At 32.8% G+C, this 21574-nt stretch overlaps 1 protein-coding gene and 1 long non-coding RNA gene across 4 annotated transcripts; one reads left to right on the forward strand and one right to left on the reverse strand.

Annotated features, from left to right (window-relative positions):
- Positions 1-3110: 3110 nt before the first annotated feature.
- Positions 3111-7992, forward strand: LOC122600666. Its single transcript, XM_043773419.1, has 9 exons — positions 3111-3268; positions 5174-5237; positions 5532-5581; positions 5699-5840; positions 5930-5994; positions 6110-6200; positions 6296-6450; positions 7004-7091; positions 7506-7992. Exons 2-9 carry the CDS (start codon positions 5184-5186, stop codon positions 7539-7541), a joined length of 681 nt encoding a protein of 226 aa, XP_043629354.1. The 5' UTR covers positions 3111-3268; positions 5174-5183; the 3' UTR covers positions 7542-7992.
- A 1071-nt stretch (positions 7993-9063) lies between these two features.
- LOC122599668 lies at positions 9064-15491 on the reverse strand. Of its 3 annotated transcripts, none has more exons than XR_006323937.1 (5): positions 15180-15491; positions 12445-13202; positions 12058-12314; positions 10319-10389; positions 9064-9857 (listed from the first exon to the last, which is right to left on the reverse strand). It is a non-coding gene; the product is annotated as an uncharacterized LOC122599668 (long non-coding RNA). The 3 variants fall into 3 exon arrangements; XR_006323938.1 differs by having other exon boundaries at positions 12421-13202; XR_006323939.1 differs by having other exon boundaries at positions 12404-13202.
- Between the last annotated feature and the right edge of the window lie 6083 nt (positions 15492-21574).

Consider the following 21574-nt stretch of genomic DNA (forward strand, 5'->3'; position numbering starts at 1 on the left):
TGAGTTCATAGGTTTTAATCAAAAAGTCTAGTCAAAAAAATAAGTCTTTGTCAATTCCTTAAATACGAACAAATAGTTGTTCAATATATAATGAGCAGAGTTAGACCATGATAAGTCAAAGTGCTTAAAATCTCAAAGTACTCAAAGTCCCAATGCACACAATGTCCAAAGTACTCAATGCACCAAAGTACTCAAAGTCCGGTCTGACGGTACCTGTTTTAGTCCAAGTCTCCAAAGCACACAATAAGTACGTCCCAATAAGCACATCTTAAGCACAACCATCAAGCACATAATCACACACATAGAATCAAGAACAAGCACATCATATGGCATAAGTAACTTTATACGTACCGGCTCAATATTGAACATAAACAGAAATCGACAAAACTGTTTAAAAGAATAAGTATACTTTTCACACCAAAACTTGTAAAAAGATGGGCTACGAAACTCACCTAAAAGCATCACAAGTACAAGCACCCTAGAATCAACGAACAAAAACACGAACAGTTAAATACACATGAAACACGTACACTTTGATCAATTCGATCGGGCACTCGCCATCTATTTTCATTGTTCAACTCTTTAACAACACGAAAAACCCATTGTTCAACATTTATCCAAAAGTCCTACACTGTCCACAAGTCACCCAGTAAGTACTTACTTAATTTTACACGTTTATGTCCTATACTAATGTCTTAAGAAATACCATTAACTTGCAGGTTGCAACTACTATTAATGAAATCCATAGTATGCCACAATAGCTAAAAATGAGAATCCTTCAAAAAAAAAAGTTTGATTGCTAAGGAAACTATCAGTCCAAGGATATGTTTGTCGTCACTTCAAGCATCTCTATACACAAGATGTAAGGCATGTTCATCGTCATCAATATGCCTAACATCAGATCTATCAAAAAACAAAAGGAAAATTAGTGAATATATTTGAGTTATACTAGAACATTTATAATCACAATTACATAATTTACCATTGTCTTGAGAATTTGTATTTACTTATAATTCATAGAAAAAGGAAGATTAGTTAATCAAAGTTATAATAGATGATTGCTAAAATGATAATTTAGATGAGATTTATACAGTATCCTGGACTTCAATAATAATAATAATAATAATAATAATAATAATAATAATAATAATAATAATAATAATAATAAAATAAAAAAAAATAATAATAATAATAGCTAAATGCACAGTTATATCATATTAAAAGATAGACTCAACATTGCTAAAAGCCCTAGAATACCTAATACTTTATTAGTTGATACAAGAGTAAGTATAATATATTCAATTGAAAATTAACACTACTTATTCCCAATTGTGACTTGATTATTTCTTGAAGCAAAGCAAATCGTACGGCCCTTCCAATTATTTTGTGTTTTTTATTTGACCCAATTGATAAAAAAAGGATGGAACAAACATACTTACCTTCAAATCGTTGTTGAACCATTAAAAGGATTGTTTTTTCTTGATCGTAATCATTACTTGCCCATACCAATATGCCGGAAGTTTGATGAGAAAATCTTAGATTTTGAGCTAAGTGTGAAAAGTTTTTAGAAAGAATAATGTAAAACAAGTATTAACGTAAAATAAATAGAACAAGATTTTGACCCTTAGATCATGGGTAAATTGATGCACCAAGATTCACGAAACAATTGATGCACGATGATTTTCAGTGAAGGGAAACCTATTATTTTATTTGTTTTACTTTAATACTTGTTTTATTTTACCTAAAACCTATGTATATATATATATATATATATATATAGAGTAAGGTTAAATTAGAAACCATTCACATATAGACAAAGATAATATTATAACTATCATATATTAACATCAAGTTATAATATAATAGTTCTTCCAATTTAATTGGTTCTCACATAAACCTTTACATATATATTAACGATAGTTTTTTCATTAAAAAAACATTTCTTTGGATTGATAAATTCCTTGAGTGTAAAAATTAGCAACCTAATGGGGTGTTTGGTTCATTAAATTCAATAGATTTCTATGGAGTTGGAATTAGAAATTCATGCTTTTTTATATTTGATTGGACAAAACTAAGAATTCAAAACTTTCTTCCAAATTTATTAAAACAAAGAATCTACAATATTCCTTTCACATCTTCAATGGAAGGAATTTAAACATATTGACAAATAAACCCTTCCTAGCAAAGTTGCAAATTTTTGTTTCATCTTGAAGACTTGAACACAAAACATTGCTGGTGCTGTGTTGATTCTAACATTTGACAAAACTGTAAATGTTTTTGTGCCGCCACTAGCCACCGTCGGCGGAACACAACTCCTCTTGCCACCACCACTAAATTGCTTTTGTCCCTTAACTCTTTTCATTTTTTTCATCGATCAACCGAACACCAAAAACGTATTTACCGGCGACCGCGGTTGAACATCATCCCCCACCACCGTAATTGCTTCTTATAAATTCCGGTTATTAACCACCCCTGATGCTGCTTATGAACGGAACTAGGGTTTTGTTATGCATGTGAACTAAAACAATAACTTATTATGATTGAAAGATAGTAATAATTTATCATTTTCTTTTTCATGTTTTTGATTGCTAAATTGGTAACTGAAACCAATAATGTGATGGAGTATTGACAGAGGGATGGCGACGACTGATTTGTGGGGAAAAAGGATGGGGTAGGTAAGTCATGTAGTCATATACATTATTATTATTATTATTGTCATTATATTATTATTATTGGGATATCTTATATTTATACTAAACTAAAAATGAATTCATATATTATTATAAAAATATAATCAAGGTTAATTTTGTAATTTAATATAATTTATGTTTAATTTTTTAACTGAATTTCATTGAATTATATTAATCATACACAAATCAGATTTTAAAACTTTCGGATTTCAGTTTTTCTTTAAATTTCAATCATTTTAATCGATTTCAATTGATTAAAAAATATTTTGTGGATCAAACTACTTTTAAAAAATAGGTTAAGTTAGGAAGTTTGAACTAAAAATAATTATAATCAAATATAATCTATGTTTGTTTTTTAGTGAAATGTTATTAATAAAAGAGTGATATATTTATAATAATAAGGGTCGATAATATATTAGTTCCCTTGTCCATCCTGCTACGCGAGTGTTGAAGTCATTCCTTCCTCTTCATTTATATACAAATGCTGTCTTAAAAGAAACGAGAGATAAACGGCGAGAAAAGAGGAAACCAACCCGGATTAGATCCACCAACGCTGGTAATAACCGGGCTCATCTGAGGTACTTTTCCCTTTCCTACGTCCATCTATATATCTATATACATACATACATATAATACACACACCATAGGGGTGAAATTGCCACCATTCCCTCCATCGCAATCTTCATCCCCTCCACATAAATATATAAACCCTAATTGTTCACACACACATGTATACATACATAAACAAATTAAGTAAGAAAGAGTGGATGAATTGAATTCAGGGGATCTCAGTAGAGAGTTACATAGTTACAGCAACAAAGAAAAGAATAAAGAAACTACGAGAGAGAAAAAGACACGATTTGTTAAGAGTGTGATGTCAAACAACAATTTGTTCCTCTTTGTTTGGTGTTCGGTGTGTATGTGTATGTGTATATATCAAAAACATGGGAATTTCTCACTTTACAATTTTTATTAAGTAATTACATATTTACACATAAAAAACACAAAACAACAAATCTTGCAAATATCTATTTCGGCCGCCTGTACTTCTGGGTTTGATTTTTTGCGGCTACCTGCAAATCTAACTACCATAATTTCTAAGCACCACCGTGGTTTTCCTGACCAACTTTTTTGCCACCCACCATCGTTTTTCTGCCTATTGTTTTTTCCAGCCACTTCTTACCTTTTCTTTTGTGGGTTTCGGAGTTATGCTTGGAGGGTTGAAAGCCCGTTGGTGAACCCTCTCAAATGTGACTATTAAAGGGCTGAAACTGTAAAAAGAAGCCTTTTTGTAAAGGTGACATAAAAATTAAACAAGTGATTGTGTTACCGCTGGAGCCGGAGTTGTGTTTTGTAAGAGTGAAACGACGGTGGCAGCGGTGGAGCTTACTGTCTTTTGTAGAATCCAAATGAAAACTACGAGGGCAGACGCGGTGTTGGTTAGACGGTGGGGGGTGGAAGAAGAAGTAGGAAGGAGGTGGCGGTGGTGTTTGTGTTTTGTAACGTGCGTGTCTGTGTGTTTTCGATTTGAGTATAAAAAAGACAGTAGGAAAGTACAGCAATAATGTCTATGTGTGTTTTCAACAAACTAAAATGTGAATTTATGTTTTTTTTTTAAAATTTTTGTAGAGTGAAGTGACATAGAAAAAGAGACTAAAAATCATTTGTAAACTTTTAGCAAAAATATTACTTATCTTATTTCACAAAAAAGGCTATTACACATCTTATTTCTTTTTTAATTTATAAAAATATGTTATGTTTTTATAAGAATTGTTTAGTTTAATAATGTAGGGGGAAAATATACAAAATTTGGGAGGGCTGGAATCTCATTGGCGCCAATGAAATTAGTTGGGAAGACAGGAGGGTTGAAATGAGTTTGCAAAGTCTTATTGGAGGGAATTGGGAAGGTGGGACAGTTTGGAGGCATGACCCCTAAGAAACATACATCCAATATCGTTGTTGGTGCACACTATAACTTTTCTACCATAGTTAGTAACGTTCCGATGCACTTAACCCTATATATAATATATTATATATAGAGAATGGGAATACGTGGCTGTTAGATACCTAAGCTTAGGTATATTAACTTTTTTCATATATATATAATATATATATATATATATTTAAGATAGATAAAAAAAAAGTTGATGCCCCTACTTGTTTGATGCCCTTGGGTTCTCACCTACTTGGCCCGGTACTACGGCCACCCTTACCAGAAAGGAATCAATGACTTTGTTTTTTGGTTAATTGGATATTAGTAGTAATGATGTCATTGATTTTTTCTATAATTATTATTATGATTAAGTGGGTCTCATATTTATAATTTGTAAGGTTGTAGACAAAATCATATGTTATTTGTAGCAATAGTTTTTAAAATTTATCTATTTCAACATTGTAGGGTGAATCATATGTTATTGTAGCAATAGTTTTCAAGATTTATCTATTATAACATGAGTATATATTTTGAGTTTGTCTTCCTATAGATTTTCAACGATGGCAAGGAGATCTCTTAGAATTAAGGAGATGTCTCCTACCCATGAAGTTAAGGTAACTCCTGAGTCCAAATGTTCTTTTTTTCAGAACAACAAACTATCTCACCCCTACTCTTACATTACACGAATGCTTGAGATGAAACCCTCCACTCTCGAAAACCCCCCAATAATCCACTCCTACAAATGTAGGAAGCGAGACTCGGACCCCGGTGGAATGCCCAGAGACCTTACCAATGGGCCACCAACCCGATTGGCTTCTGAGCACATAATTAAAACACTCTTTTTGTATTCAAACCCCCTTTGAAACCTATAGTTTATCTAATGTACCTTTAACAATTTGTGATTGCAGTGTAAATTCTTGGTATCTAACATACGCCCTTCTACTGTGAAGAATGCTTTGTGAGTTTATTTATTCATTAATCAAGTTTTATAAACTTTGTTTTCGACGGGATGATATATACATATACATATACATATATATATATATATATATGTTTTGAATTTGAACATCTACAGCTATTCGTACTTCGGCTGTTATGGGAAAGTAACGGGTGGAAAGTACCTTCATGTGCACTCATTTACTCCTGAAAATAGTCACTCTGTTCTCACTTTCACACGCTCATTTGTTGTGAAAATGCAACTCACCAATGACATGAAGGTATATCTCTTTTTTCCCTTGCTTGTTTTTTATATGTTTGAATCATGTCTTGTTGATTAGAGTTCAACTTTATCTTTTATCCATTATAGAGTTGCATTTTGCGTCATCATCACAACATTGATGGTATGATGGTGTCTGTTAAAGAGTACAAAGGGTAAGTTAATAAGTTATATATCACGAGTATAAATTTGATAGAATATGATCAAGAAGTTCTCATGATATTTTCCCCCATACTGCATCTTTAAATGTGTATTCGTGAGTGTTTACAGGATAGCAGTGCACATGGAGGAATTGGATGGTAGTAATTTTAAGTACCATTTTTTACTTCAATCCTTCACAAACCTCACACTTGAAGCCAAGGTAAGTTTAGGAAAAAGTTGAAGTTCTTTATTCATAATTTATTTACTTTTTTTTTTTTATTTAAAATCACTAAAACATAAACACTTGGGATGCAGGTCATCAGGCTTCTGGAGGACCTTTTTAATGGAATGAATTGCAGAATCAGACTATTACAAACTCATTTAGAGGCAGTAGAGGAAGAGTTAGAGCCTCAAGTTCAAGCATTAAGAGATTGGTATGATGATGAGCCTGATCGTCTTCCCTTCAAAGGGTATTTATAATATATAACTATTCTACTCCTTTCGTCCCAAAATTATTCTCCAATATATAAGAACAGTATAAATATAACGAGTTTGTTGCAAAGTTGTTTTTTGCAAAAGCCACAAAAGATGTTTCTACCTTTTAATAACTATTTAATGCTTTAACATCATTAAGATGTTGGTATTTTGACGAGTAAGATCTTGTTTCATTCAAGGGGGTATCCATAAGTTCTAAACATTCTACTTCTTTTGTCCCAAAATTATTTTCCACCTATAAAAACACAAACTATAAGGATAATGAGTTCATTGCAAATCTGTTCTTTGTATTGTCACAAAAAGATGTTTTTACCTTTAACAAGTATTTAATGCTTTTATTCAGTTTTGCAAATAAAAATTTTGATTATGGGTAATGTCATATGGTAAACTTAAATAATTTCAATATTATTTCTAGTAGTTGACGATTAGTTTGGGATAACCAGAAAAAGAAAGGTGGACATATAATTTTGGACGAGGTAATACTATATTGCACATTATTGTTATAATTAAACTTAATCTGTTGTCCAGATATGCGGTGATTAGTTTCTTTTTAGAAAACGAATATTACCATGCAAGAGAAATTGCCAAGCATAGGTTCCGGGGATGCGGAATTAGTGTAAGTATATTGATCAACTCTCTTTAAAGTTTGACTTCTTAGTTGCTACTTGCTTTCATTTACTCATAAAATACGATCCGTATCAACTACTTCTTTCTCAATTACCCATTCTTGAAGTTTCATTGATGCCGAAATTAGATTTGGTTCTTTGATGCTGAAATTAGATTTGGTTCTTTGATGTTTTTTTTCCATGAATGGGAGTAAAAATTCCAAACAAGTGAATAACGAATGTTCACAGATCTAGTTTTAAAAGAGAACAAATGATATTATCCATGAAGTTCTTGATACTGTGCATGACTAGCTTCAAATTTTTTAAAGATCATGGATCTTTTTATCCGTCATAGTTATTCGTCTCTATTTTGCTTAGTTTTCCCCATCTTAAGGAATTATATTATATATTACATTATTATGCAGAATTGGGACCCAAAAACGGAGTTCGATGACGTTTGACAATTTGGAGATTGCTACAGGTCACTGTCCTGGTTGAAAGAAATTGCTCCTTTTTTTATGATTATCTATCACATCAGTCTTTTCCGTCTTGGTTCAAGGTAAATGATAACCAGACTCAGTTTTGTACCTTGTTTTTGAACCTTGTTGGGATACTGTTGTGGCAGTAATGATTCTGGTGGCAACGAAGAACATTATTTTGACATAGTGAGAATATTTTAAACCTACAAAATATTCACAATCCACCGGTAGAAATGGTGGCAATTTTTGTAGCCACTCGTCCCTTACGTTGAGATGCTTCAGTTACTGATGTTGTAGTGTGAGTTTGACACATAACAAAGATTGTTGATCTTTGGTGGCAAAGAAATTCCCTTTTGAACTTGTTCAAAATCAGATATGCAGATTCACATACGTATAATACTATTGATTTAAATATGGGTGGTTTCTTTTTTAAGATTTTTGTGAGTTGATTCGAATAACTAGATCCAAGTTCTCTGCTATTTTAAGGTTACAGGTCGCATGTATTAAGTTATGTATTGTTTTCGTAAGTCACTAATCAACTCTGGTTTAAGAAACAAGGCTGAGCACCTTTATGGCTTTATTCCAACATAAATCATTTGCTGAACAAGAAAAGTGCACGCTTATGTGAGTGGGTTAATCAGAGTAAAAACCTCGTTCCTCATATATCCTAACATAAATCATTTATAACTGAACAATCAAATGCGTTCCAAAAAAAAAACGTATCAAATCACGCAAGATTTGAGAACAACCAGGTTGATTTGTGATTCACCTTGTCAAGGGACTGAGTCACACCCTGCCGTCCTGGTCTGTCAAGGAAGGACATGCAATCATCGGAATCTCATGTTTCTCATTGGAAGGGTATTAACATGGGTACAACCCTTATTAACTGTCATGTGACATCGATGATAAGTATTTAACTTGTGTTACTAATTTAAGCCATTAGTTCCCGAAGGTCATCACTAAAAATTCATATTTTCAAGCCACAACCCATAACCAGATGATAAAACATGAACTTGATTTTGAACCTCAATCCAACAATACAATCTCCAACTCTCTTCACCACCTCTTACCGCCCCATTCGTTCATATTTGATAACATCACATAAATGCAATGTCTTTTGGATTCAATCTCCAAAAGCTTTTCGGCAATAAAATTAGCCATATTTAAATCCTTGCACGTATCCGGCCACGACAAGCATCAAGCAAAGCACCCCATATTCCAGCATTACCATCGGTTTCAACTCCTTCACCTTAGTGAAATTTTAGAGTAAAAAAGATGCATCTCATATCAAACTTCAAGAGATACGGTATTATAGATAAATCAGGTTAAATGACTTGAATCATTTTTATTTTGGTCACATGCATAAAAGTACCAAAAAATCAGTAAGGTAAGTAAAGGGTTCTTTTCTACACTAGATAAAACCACAAACTTTTCAAAAAAAAAAAAAAAAAAAACCCACAAAACAACCTATTTACCTTAAGGTACCTAACAATTGTATATGATATTAAGACATATAACCTGTAAAATATGGTATTGGGTGAAACTTGCTTGCAGCATGGCTTTGCATTGAGAAATGGTCCTTCCTTTTGAATCTATATATTCCTTGTAACATGCAGAATTCACCCATATTTCGCACAACCCATGCTAAATTCTCATATTGTAACATAAATACAATCGAGAAATAAATAAATAGATATTCACTTTTTGCAGCATGGCTTTGCATTGCAACATAGATTAGGCTTGACTGATTAAAAAAAAATGATTTTTATTTTGAGCATGCAGATGACTGATGCATGAATGATGCTTCCCTGAATATGCCTTCGTGTCAAACAACATCTTGGTTTCAATGACCAAGTATCATACAACTTGCTCTGAGTTTCCGTTGTTGCTACCATCAAGTAACCGAAGATGTGTTGCTGCAGTAATGGCAGATGAAAGCACCTGAATAAATGTTGGGTTGGACTTGGAAACATCATCTTCAGATGAACTTTTGCAGTTAGCATTATGAGCAGGTTTTATTGGCTCATCATATCAGCTTCATCTTTACTATCAGCAACCTCAAGCTCAATTAAATAGTGGTCACCATCTAAGCTTAGCTCCCATGTGATTTGACTTTGACCAAAGTATCATATTCCTCTTGAAGAGCATTTTCTGACAAGTTGAGTTCCTCGATAGCGTTGGTAGCTAAAGACTAAAGAATACTGAGTAGACGAACAAGACCGAGTTGGCACTTGCTCAAATCAAGAACCTTTATATGGCAATGAGGTTTTTGAGCAGTGATGCCAAAGCAGTGCCACCCTGCATTTGTTAGTCGTTTTCTGTCAAAATCTTATAAATAAATAAGCAGTGTTTAAGAATTTGATTTGTAGCAAGCAAACCCAAACAAGCTCATATATATAAATGTCAACCATTATTCATATAATCCAAGATATAAACAATACTATAAAGCATCTTCACTAGTCACCATTAGGCCCATATGTGCTTTCACATTAGCAGTGGCCATAGGGAATGAGTTATCTTGGGGTTATGTGTTATTGCTCACGGGATAAGTAGGCCTTTTCGTGTAGTGATAGGCGAAATAGTAGTTTGCTTTGTACTCACTACGTGGCTGCATTCCTTTTCTTTTTAGGGTTAGACGTCTTTTTGCTTATAGGCAACTTAGACTTTGTGACAAAAGGCCCACTATGCATATAGCTAGTTATTTGAATAGCTAGAAAGAATATATATAGTAAACCTGAGAATTTTAATAAAAATCCTACCTCTTGCATATGTTGATTCCCACGAGCATTAGTTCAGCTAAAGCATATGACTGATCAAAGATGTATGCATACTGAGCATCATAATAAAATTTGCTGTCAGCAAACAAGATGATAAATAAAGCTTGACATGATTCTTGCAAAATGAATCCATCAACTATATAGCTCTCTCCTCAACCACAAATAGTCGTTAATAAAATATATAAGCAAAAAAATATAAAGCAATGTAGATTGCTTTCTAACAGGTCCAATACAGAGGCTGTCACTTAGTCGCATAAAGCTGCAAAGCGAAAAGACAAATATCGCTCTCAAATGTTTAGAGGAAAAACTTGATGTATTCAATACACTAATGGAAAACCAAATTTATTCAACGATGTATACTTCTTTAGAGCCACAAGTTTATCCAACAGACTAACCCAGAAAACTTAATATATATTGCTATTGTATCCTGTTCAATGGTAGAAAGTTTAGGTCCGCTTGACATATGAACACAAAGACTAAAAAGTTACAATTCACACTAAAAGTGGCAATCATGATCCATTTACTTATGATCTGGTCGCTTTAGACTATGTTTCATTACCGACAGGTCAAGCAGGCCAATAGAAACTTTTGTAAAACAGAAAACTGGTCGAGAATGTATATTCAATGCACCCACCTTTTTGCATCCCTTGATGTAAAAATAGGATAAAAGAAAACAACTTTTTTTGATAAAGTAAAAGAAGATACTATTGTGATAAGAGCTTATGTATTATACTTAACATTCCAGGTATTTTTAAGCACAAATTGAGACCAAAATTATTCGGGTGACCCCAACCGCACCAGTTTCATTTTATAAACAACTTGTTTTGACCCCGATAATCAGCCCACTCATTTGCCACTTTCCACGTGAATCTTCAAAACCGGACCAAATTCTATATGCCTAAAAAACGAAAAGAAACCTGTTTTCACATAGAAAAATCCCCCATACAAAACCGGATCAAAAACAGGTTTCTATAACCCTAAAACCGATATATGGCTATAACTGTTTTTCCAAGAAAATAACTTGGGCTTAGTGTTTTGATGCGATAGTGGCCATCAACTGTACATCTGTAATTTGTCTTTTTTTTTTTTTGCATGTGAATGGATAAACTCTGTAGCACACACAACAAAAGATTTCATTGTTTTACTGAAACTTATTATCATATAATGTGCATACTTGGATGTAATAACTTTATTTAATAGGAAATATCATAGCCCCTTTGCAATTCTGCAAGATTGTGGTAATGCCATGTCTGAACATTTATCATTCAAATAAATTCCAGAAATATTCAACACTTCCAAGCGAGACACAAGCACATTGCTCAGTGAGCAACGGTTCGTCATTGCAATTTTGGATAATCTAATATAAACATTTTCAATCAATTAATGTTTAGGGGCCGTGATATATGAGGTACATACTTCATATAGCTTCATTCCAGTTCAGCTAAAGAGCATATACTTGATACGTTTGTCATTGTAATCACATAGCTATATTAAGCACATATTATCATGGGGAACATATTATTGCAAGACTGTTCAAACTTTGCTAATGCAGAACTCACTGAATGGATAAGCAAATGTGTCATATTGTTTACATTGATAATTGTATGCCAAAAAGCCAGAATCAAATTTTGATACTGCGAGTGCTTGGTCCATTCAAGATATTTATAATTAATAAACAAAAAGAACAGTGAAAGCAATATTAAGAGCTATTGTAATCATACCTCTCAACCTCTTCTCTTTACTTAGTTTCAAGAAGTATAAGTATGCAACTTCAACCTTCATATCTTCAATGCTCTGCTTACCACCATATTTACATGTGACGGGTTCGATGTGTACAGAGACATCCTTAAATTTGAATATAATATGTTTCCGCGAGAAACGAATAGCGATTTGACAGCCATCAAAAGAAAATTCATATAGGATGCTTCTGTTCATTTGCCAGCTGCTGGTTCCAGAAACGAAGCCAAAAGTGAATTATCTGAGAATAACCAAAAAAATAGTTTACGTTAATTGCAATGACACCGCAGAACCTTTAGTAAGTCACTGATAAGCTGAAGAAACCATGACTTGAATGATTAATATACTGAATGTATGATAAACCAAATCACCCATTTTGTGACATAGATTTTCAGTAACACCGTTATGCACATCTCCAAGAGGTCTTGAGCATCTGAAATCTTTTGCAGTTTGTGTGGCTTGTTTTAAAATCCTGCCTTTGTGGGAAGAAGTAGTTTCGTCCGTACGTACAGGATTACAATAACGGACTTCAAATTTAAAAGGAACTGGCGAGACATCCTGTCAAGTGTAAATATAACCATTCAGAAATTAATATCAACCAGCAGTAATAAGTTAAGAAACCTTATTATAAATCAGAGATGTCTTCCCTGATATTCATCGATATGACTACCGAGATCGTGTCTATTATTGACTGCAAAAGAAACCAAACATTGGCGAAGTGATAAATATTAGTCAAATAACAAGTGGTGACTGACAATATTCTTTAGAAATGGAAACATGTTCTTGTGGGGACTCTTCCACGAGGACACTGCACTTCCTGCTATCCATCTTCGTCATCAGAAAGGAACAGACGACCCAATTTTTGACTAACTCTTTGACTACAGTGTTTAGATTTAGATCGATAGTCATCTCAGCGAGAGAGTGAGACCAAAGGGACATCATCATCTTCTGACTAATCATTAGCATATGAGTTTGATAAACATGGATTGGTGAATATTTTAAGCCAGAATTGACTAATGATATATCATCTCTCTCAGTATGAGTCTCAGAGCAGAAGTTTTTTGGAACATTTAAAGGTTCAGCATCACTGTTTATCCGCTTTAATTTGTCAATTTCGTACTGCAACCTCCTGCAAAAAACTCAGCGAGCAACCGTTTATCAATTTCAAGTCCGCTACTATATACAGCAGTAGAGTTGCAGGGAACAATGACTTCCAACTCATGATGGTAAAGCCTGATTTTCAGATGGCATGTTCCTGTTTGTTTGTAAGTGAAATTTCTAGAACACTCGGGTAACCATGCTTTGAAAGTTCTGCAACCCACCCAATGGCACGCCTAGGGGCAACTTTTACCCACATCATTGCAAGTAAGAACCGCCAAAAAATCCAGTCGAACAAATTTTATTTTTGAACTTAATTAAGTTAATTAAAACAAAATCAATCACATCATCAAATCCTTCGTTCTTTCTGATATAGGAAGCCAGCAAATTCATAAATATATATGTATATATATACATACTTTTGATCACATGACACATCTTTCCATTCACTATCTTAACACATAATTGCTAGACTTAAATATTCATTTTTGAAAATCATGGACACGGCTTTAACGGCTTGAAAACCTTTCAATTAGCAGCCAAGGATCAGATATTTTTTAACCTTTCTTTGGTAAGTTTAATCTAAGATTACCATTCATTGACATCAAAAGCTATTTTAATTATAGTATTATTATCATATATTCGATTCAAACATGTAACATACATAGGCTATGACAAAAAAAAAAAAAACAAAAAACAAAATCAAAGTTGATGCAAGTAAAAAGACAAATAGAACCCCTCCTTCATTGGTAAAAATCTGCCCAAAAACAAACAAACAAACAACGAGTAGCAACACCTCCATGATATCTCCAATGCTAAGGGCGTCCTTAGCCGTGTTTTAGTTGCCACATCATATCCTTATCAATCCTTAAAATCCTTACAAATTCTTACAAATCCTTTAATTTTACCTTCAACCATACAAACATCTTTACAAATCCTTTTTCATATACAAAAAAGAAAAAAATTAATACTATGGATATCCTAAGGATATCTAAAAATATGTCCTTTAACTATGGACAAGCAACGATGAACATACTTCAATGCTATGGACAAGGAAGGACAAACAAGGATATTGAAGGATGTGTAAAAAACACTCCCACTGGAACCTTATTCACTAACTAGTTTTAGCCTTCCGTCCTCATCTCTCTAGAGTCTAGACTGCCATTTTTCACCATTTTGATGAACGACCACAACCCTCCATCGCCCTCTTCATTTGAAAGATAAAAAAGATGTGGCCGGACAGTGGACACCTCTCATTTCCATCCTTGTAACTCACGACATCAACTCCAAACCACCTCCCTTTTTGTGCTATAAATGGAGGACTCAAACTCCTAATTCAAATCACACAAACAACAATTCTCTCACCCTCGAATATATCTCAGCTCTATAACAAGGGTTTTAAGGAAATTATAAGCTAGTCATAAGGGATTAAGCTGACAAGTGGTAGTGTTCTTGCAATAAAGGTTACTTTGGTTCAATATCTTCAAAAGCCTTCCTTGTTTATGTCACACGTGAATCCGGAATACCCTATGTTTGTCATGACTAAATGCTGCTAGACGTGAGTACATGGATCCCTTTTTAAACTATTTTGGGATGAGAATACATGATCGATGGGTCATTTTATAAAGCTATATGTACTTTTTTTTCTTCTTTTTTTGGATATACTCTTTTAATGGTTATAAGTCCGATAATTGTTCTACTAGTAGAAGCACTTAAAATAGCTTTAGTTGCACTGCCTGTGTTTTGTAATTGATTTAATGGGCTTTTTACGTAGTTTGATTCATTTAACTTACGAGTAATTGTGTAAATCCAAACTAACTATCACTTTTGGTAATTTCCATATTACTTAATTTCCAGGCCCAGGCTAGCAACTCACTATCATCCTCATTTTTCTCAGCCAAAAAGCATAGCTATCAGCAATTTTAATTTATCTTCGTAACCGTGGTGTCTAACTAAATATATTATTTGAATAAAAGGGAAACAATATAAGTACTTAGAAAAGATATACCTTCTTCCATGCAATGGATATGATCCAATTTCATCGCAGATATATACAGTACTTTTTGGCATTCAGAAGAGAAGTGTGATCATTATCAGATTTTAAAAACATTTCATTTCATAGTATCTCCGACCAAGTTGGGTGCTCGCTCTTTGTTTCTCGACCAAGTCACTACTTGCGTCATTTTCAAGGTCCAAATGTTCTCTCTGACAATAAAAACACCATGAGATAATTGATTTTGATAAGATCTCAGTAGAACTTTTAGATCTTAAGCTTCTCGCATCTCATTGGATAATTATTTTGATTTAGTTGCTTGGCATACCTTCATGGCTTCGTGATAGATGCCACTGGGGTGTGTCTAAGAAAACATGAGTTAATTGCAAGATTGGTCCCTGTGGTTTGTACAATTTAGCAAGGAGGGTCCCTTTTCGAGAATCGTTGCAATGGGGTCCCTATTTTGAGAATTATTTGCAAAATTGGTCCCTTTTTGAAGGATCCGTTAAAGGTGGCCATCAAGTGTGCACGTGTACCGCACGTGTGGGGGTATTTACGTACTTTCTACCCCACAGGGACCCCCATTGCTAAAATGAAAAAACTACAGGGACCAATCTTGCAACTTTTTTAAAAATCCATCACTAAATAGTACGTTTTAACTTTTCCAAAAAAAAATAATAATAATTTTATTAAATTATTAACTTAAATATAATTTTTAACACTTTTTATCTTTTCATGATTATTTGTTGTTAAAGAATTAAAAACATATAACCACTAAAAATTAAAAGGTATCATTTAGTGATGGATTTTTAAAAATTGTAAGTTTATAAAACTTTTTAAAAAGTTAAAAGGTATTAGTTAGTGATGCATTTTTAAAAACTCTAAGTTTATAAAACTTTTTAAAAATTAAAAGGTATTATTTAGTGATGGATTTTTAAAAATTGTACGTTTATAAAACTTTTTAAAAAGTTAAAAGGTATTAGTTAGTGATGAATTTTTAAAAACTCTAAGTTTATAAAACTTATTTTTTAAACTTACAATTTTAAAAACGCACCAGTAAATATTTAAAAATTTGTATAAACTTACAATTTTTAAAAATCCATCACTAAAATAATAACTTTTAGCCAATGATGATTAGTCCAACTGGTCAGAGGCATCCCAGGTTTTACTCAAGGTCTTGAGTTCGATCCATAGGGATGTCAAATCTTGGGGTTTTTTCCTTCAAATACTTGTAACGGCTCATGGTCAACATCTCGTTGTCTAAGGTACGTGCAAGGCTTTACCATTATACGGTGAGGTTTCCGTGATGTTGCATACCGACTGAATGTGCGGAAAAAAAAATAACTTTTAACTTTTTAAAAAGTCTTATAAACTTACAATTTTTAAAAATTCATCACTAACTAATACCTTTTACCTTTTTAAAAAGTTTTATAAACTTACAATTTTTAAAAATTTATCACTAACTAATACCTTTTAACTTTTTAAAAAGTTTTATAAACTTACAATTTTTAAAAATTCATCACTAAATACGAAATGTTGACCATGGGCCGTGATGTCGCATACCAACTGAATGTTCGAAAAAAAATAATAACTTTTAACTTTTTAAAAAGTCTTATAAACTTACAATTTTTAAAAATCCATCACTAACTAATACCTTTTACCTTTTTAAAAAGTTTTATAAACTTACAATTTTTAAAAATCCATCACTAACTAATACCTTTTACCTTTTTAAAAAGTTTTATAAACTTACAATTTTTAAAAATCCATCACTAAATAATACCTTTTAATTTTTAGTGGTTATATGTTTTTAGTTTTTAACAACAAATAATCATGAAAAGTTAAAAAGTGTTATAAATTATATTTAAGTTAATAACTTAATAAAAAAAAAATTTGGGAAAGTTAAAAGGTAGTATTATTTAGTGATGGATTTTTAAAAAAGTTGCAAGATTGGTCCCTGTGGTTTTTTCATTTTAGCAATGGGGGTCCCTGTGGGGTAGAAAGTACGTACATACCCCCACACGTGCGGCACACGTGCACACTTAACGGTCACCTTTAACGAATCTGTCAAAAAGGGACCAAATTTGCAAAAAAATTCTCAAAATAAGGACCCCCATTGCAACAATTCTCGAAAAGGGACTCTCCTTGCTAAATTGTACAAACCACAGGGACCAATCTTGCAATTAACTCAAAAAACATTAAACATACCAATTAACCTGACCCAACCCAACCCAACCCAAATGGGTTCGGGTTATATGGGTTGGATTATTCAGTTTTTGGGTTCATTATTTGGTTAACCAAATCCATATAAATTTTAAAAAAATGATTAATCCCCCTAATCAAATAAAAAATAAGATTTTTATAACATCGTTATTTTATAAATAATGCTTACTTGTCCGTTGTCACTATTACATTTATTTATATCAAATTTTTTCTTTTTTACTTTTTTGAGTTACGAGAGTAAGTACTCGCGCGTTGCGGAGGTGAGATGGTGGGGGTGATATCTAAGTCATAGAGTGTGATATGTCATAGTGTGATAGGTCATAAGAGTTGATATGTCATAGAGTGTGATAGTCAAATGCCTTAGCCGTACGGCCTGCGCCCTCAGACTTAAAAATTCGTCGAAAGTATATCGAATGACATCTCTAATGAAAGAGCATGAAATTTTAAGAACACCCATATAATTTTTATAATTTATTGATGTACGGTTTTTGAGATAAAAGATTTATAAACAAAAGGATATAATGAGATCTGTAAAACAATTAAGAAAAAATGAGTAGATATACTAAGTATACTAACGAAAGATATTCTGTAACATCCGTGGTTTTGACTCGTTTTGTAACATTCGCGAATTTTGACCTATTTGACATTGTGATTAATTGTAACACTCGTGGTGATGGACCCATTGACTTCCGTTAATTATGTAGGTAACATTTGCCTTTTCATTTCGGATTCATCCTTCATGTGTATAACTCGTGCTTCTAGTAGACTAAATGTGGCAAAATCAGTAAATAGACTAATTCGTAGAGTATTAGTCTAAATAGACAGAATGAGACTAATTCGCAGAGTATTAGTCTAAAGGTGCTGAAATCCGAAAAATAGACTAATACTCAAAGTATTAGTCTAAAGATGCTGAAATTAAAAACTGACACCCACACCCCCTTTTATCTTAGACTTAACCTCATCCACCCATTCATTTTCTCTTCAACTCTTTCTCTCTAAACACACTTAAGAACACACTCTTACATCTCCCTCTCTCTCTCTGGAAAATCATCATTACTTAATGTTATTGAAGCTAGTTTGGTGAAAGAATCAACATCATTATCATCATTACTATATCATATCAAAATTTTGAAAGTCAAAGTGCAAGAAATCCTTCCATATAGCTTAAATTCGGATTTGAGGCCTTGTTGGTGATTTTGGTAAGTTAACTTGTCTCAATAACATCATTTCATATTTATAAACTCATTTCTAATCCTATAGAATCATTTTGAGTCATTTTTCCAAGTAAAGTCATTCTTGGGTCAAAATTAGGGTTCTAAGTGGTCATATGGGTCAAAAACCGGGTTTTATACCCAACTGATGATATGGGTCGAATTTTTGTAGTGGTAAATGTTTATAATCATGTTTCAAGTGTAACCTAAACAACCCTTAGTCAATTTTTGGTTCAAAAGCTTAATGGGTCGATCTTGGGGTTGACAACTTGGATAATTTAGGTCAAAAATTGGATTTGAGGCTTAATTGAGGTTATGGAACGATTTTAAAGTATGGGTTAGTTTCATACATATTACTTATGTCAAATTATGCTCAAAACATGTCTTAACACTCTTCAAATCAAGGTCTATGTCGAATTAGGGTTTTGTGAGGCCAAAATGGGTCAAGAACGATTCTTGAGTCTAAAGTGATGTTATGGAACGAAATTATTAAAGGGGTTATGTTTGTTATGTTCAATCATGTTGATTATATGTCAAATTGAGTCTTGAACCTCAAAAAAATCGGAATTTAAGTGTCGAATTAGGGTTTGGATGTTCTTGGCCAGGTTTGACTTTTTAGTCAAACCATTCTTACCCATGTTGTAGCCTACTTCCTTCTTGTATATCTTTAACTCGTTTAATCCTTGTCAAGCCGATTCTTAACATCCTTTTAATCTCGTATCAACCCAATATTATCATTTTGATTCTCATGATCGAGCGAGTCCCGAATAATGAAATTACGAACGTGTATTGATATGCATATTGTATAACTATAGGTTGTGATCGTGTGACGAATATTGTACGCTTGTGATCATTCTTAACTTGAGTCTTGCCGATCAAGGTGAGTTCCGTAGCTCCCTACTCAATTGAGATTTGGGCTGGAAAGTGTACATTATGTGTTTACTTGTTGATTGATTGATTTGTGATTGATTGATGGTTTGAATGACACGTTGGTTGATTATGTGCATGCTTGTGTTGAGAATTGTTATGCTTAGGATAGATGTACATACATGGAAGTCGATTATGCCTTCATAGGGTTTGCGATGTGGTGGAAAGGCTGCGGGTGACCCTGTAGACAAGCATCAAGAATCATTGAAAGTATAATCCTCCTAAGTGTATGTATGTATTGTATTGGTTGGATTGATGATTTGACAATTGATGGATATGTGGAGGGAATGGTTGAATGTATGGTTATGTTTGAGTTATGCGGGACACACGCAAGTTAACTCATTTATGCGGGATACACGCGAGTTAACTCCTTATGTGGGACACACGCAGGCAAACACTACTTGTGGTTTTAGGTATTACGGTTGACTCACTTACGATAGATAAGATGAGTAAATTATTATGACTTCCACTTGTACTCATGATTTCACATATTTACTCTCTATTATTGATAACAATATGATTGATATTGTGGTATTGACAATGGTTCTCCGTGAACCATCACTTCGAACTCACCAACTTAGTGTTGACTTGTTTAGTACACTTTTCAGGTAATCAGGTGAACCAAGGACGTGATGGATGATTTTTACTGGCTTTTGACCCGGGCTTGGACTTACATGGATCAACGATTCATTCGCCCACTTTTGCATTATGCTTAGGATCGATTGCCATCGTTAGACTATTATTTTTGTAAACTTTGATGGTCACTTGCTCCTTGTGCATTTTGTATGAATATTTGACTTGTTGTTGGATTCACCGAATTCACTTAATTCATTTAGTTTGCCTACGATAATTCCTCCATTTGCTATATAATTTCCGTAATATTTCGAGCCTTAGCTCGGGGTGTTACATATTCGCGAGGAGGCGAATGATTTATGTAGGAGAGAGTTGTAACATCCTGAATATTTAAAGAATTATTATTTGTTATTTTTATAGATAAATGAAATATCTTATATTTATATATGTTTTCGATAGTTTATAATACAAAATCTAAAATATAAATAGTTAAAAGAAAAATAAAATTGAGGGACTAAAATAGCATGGAGTGTTTCTTAAGGGTTAAGTAAGTTAATTGATTTCTTGAGTCTTATTTGAGAAGGAAAGGAAAAAAAACTAAAAGATGTTATAACTTTTTGTGTTCTTGAGTTTTTTTTAAGGAATGAAATGAAGTGATTTGAAGAGAAATGGATGGAAGATTCTAGTTAATTTAGTGTAAAATCAATCATCCCACTTTTGGCGTGATTTGAAAGGAAAGAAATAAAGCCCTTTCTTTTCTAATCACTTATCTCTCTTTCTTTTCTTTTCTTTTAAATATAAACTTAAGAACACAACATAAGTGATACGTGACATGCTTAAGAAATATAGCTAGCCGACTTATGTGATGTAAAACTAATGATATACACTATTGTTAAAAGAAATAAAATCATAGGTGTATGTGACAACTAAAGTGAAGAACAAACAGGATTGGGACGAAACTCCAAATTCATTTCACTTTTTATTTAGAATATTCTGAATCTTTATTCCTCATATAATTTAAATTAAAAAGTCATAGCAATATTTGTATAAATCAAATGATCTTGGAAGTTGGTATATGTTGTGAGCTACGTCCGAAGAAGAACGCGGAAAGAAACAAACCATATTTACTTCAGTGAACTATGGTTCAAATATTTATAAGAGGTAATTAAGTTAATCATTATTTTGTATATATAGTACGTAAGTTATTAAAATTCTAGTAATATTGTGATTATAATGGCTACAGGACAATATAAAAATAGGTTATTGTATTTTTAAAATACAAGTCATGAAATTGATATGGGTTAGTTTGTTAGCATTGACGGTGGTGAAGATGAACTTATAATGGTAAACTATTGTCTCTATTAAGATTATCGTTATTATAGCATTAGGAAAAAAAAAAAGAAAAAGAAAAAAAGAAAAAAGAATAATGCTAAATTATTAATATCGATTGGTGTACTTGAAATGTGTTTGTTTTGGAAG

This window comes from Erigeron canadensis, chromosome 5, assembly GCF_010389155.1.
Source record: "Erigeron canadensis isolate Cc75 chromosome 5, C_canadensis_v1, whole genome shotgun sequence".
Taxonomy (NCBI): domain Eukaryota; kingdom Viridiplantae; phylum Streptophyta; class Magnoliopsida; order Asterales; family Asteraceae; genus Erigeron; species Erigeron canadensis.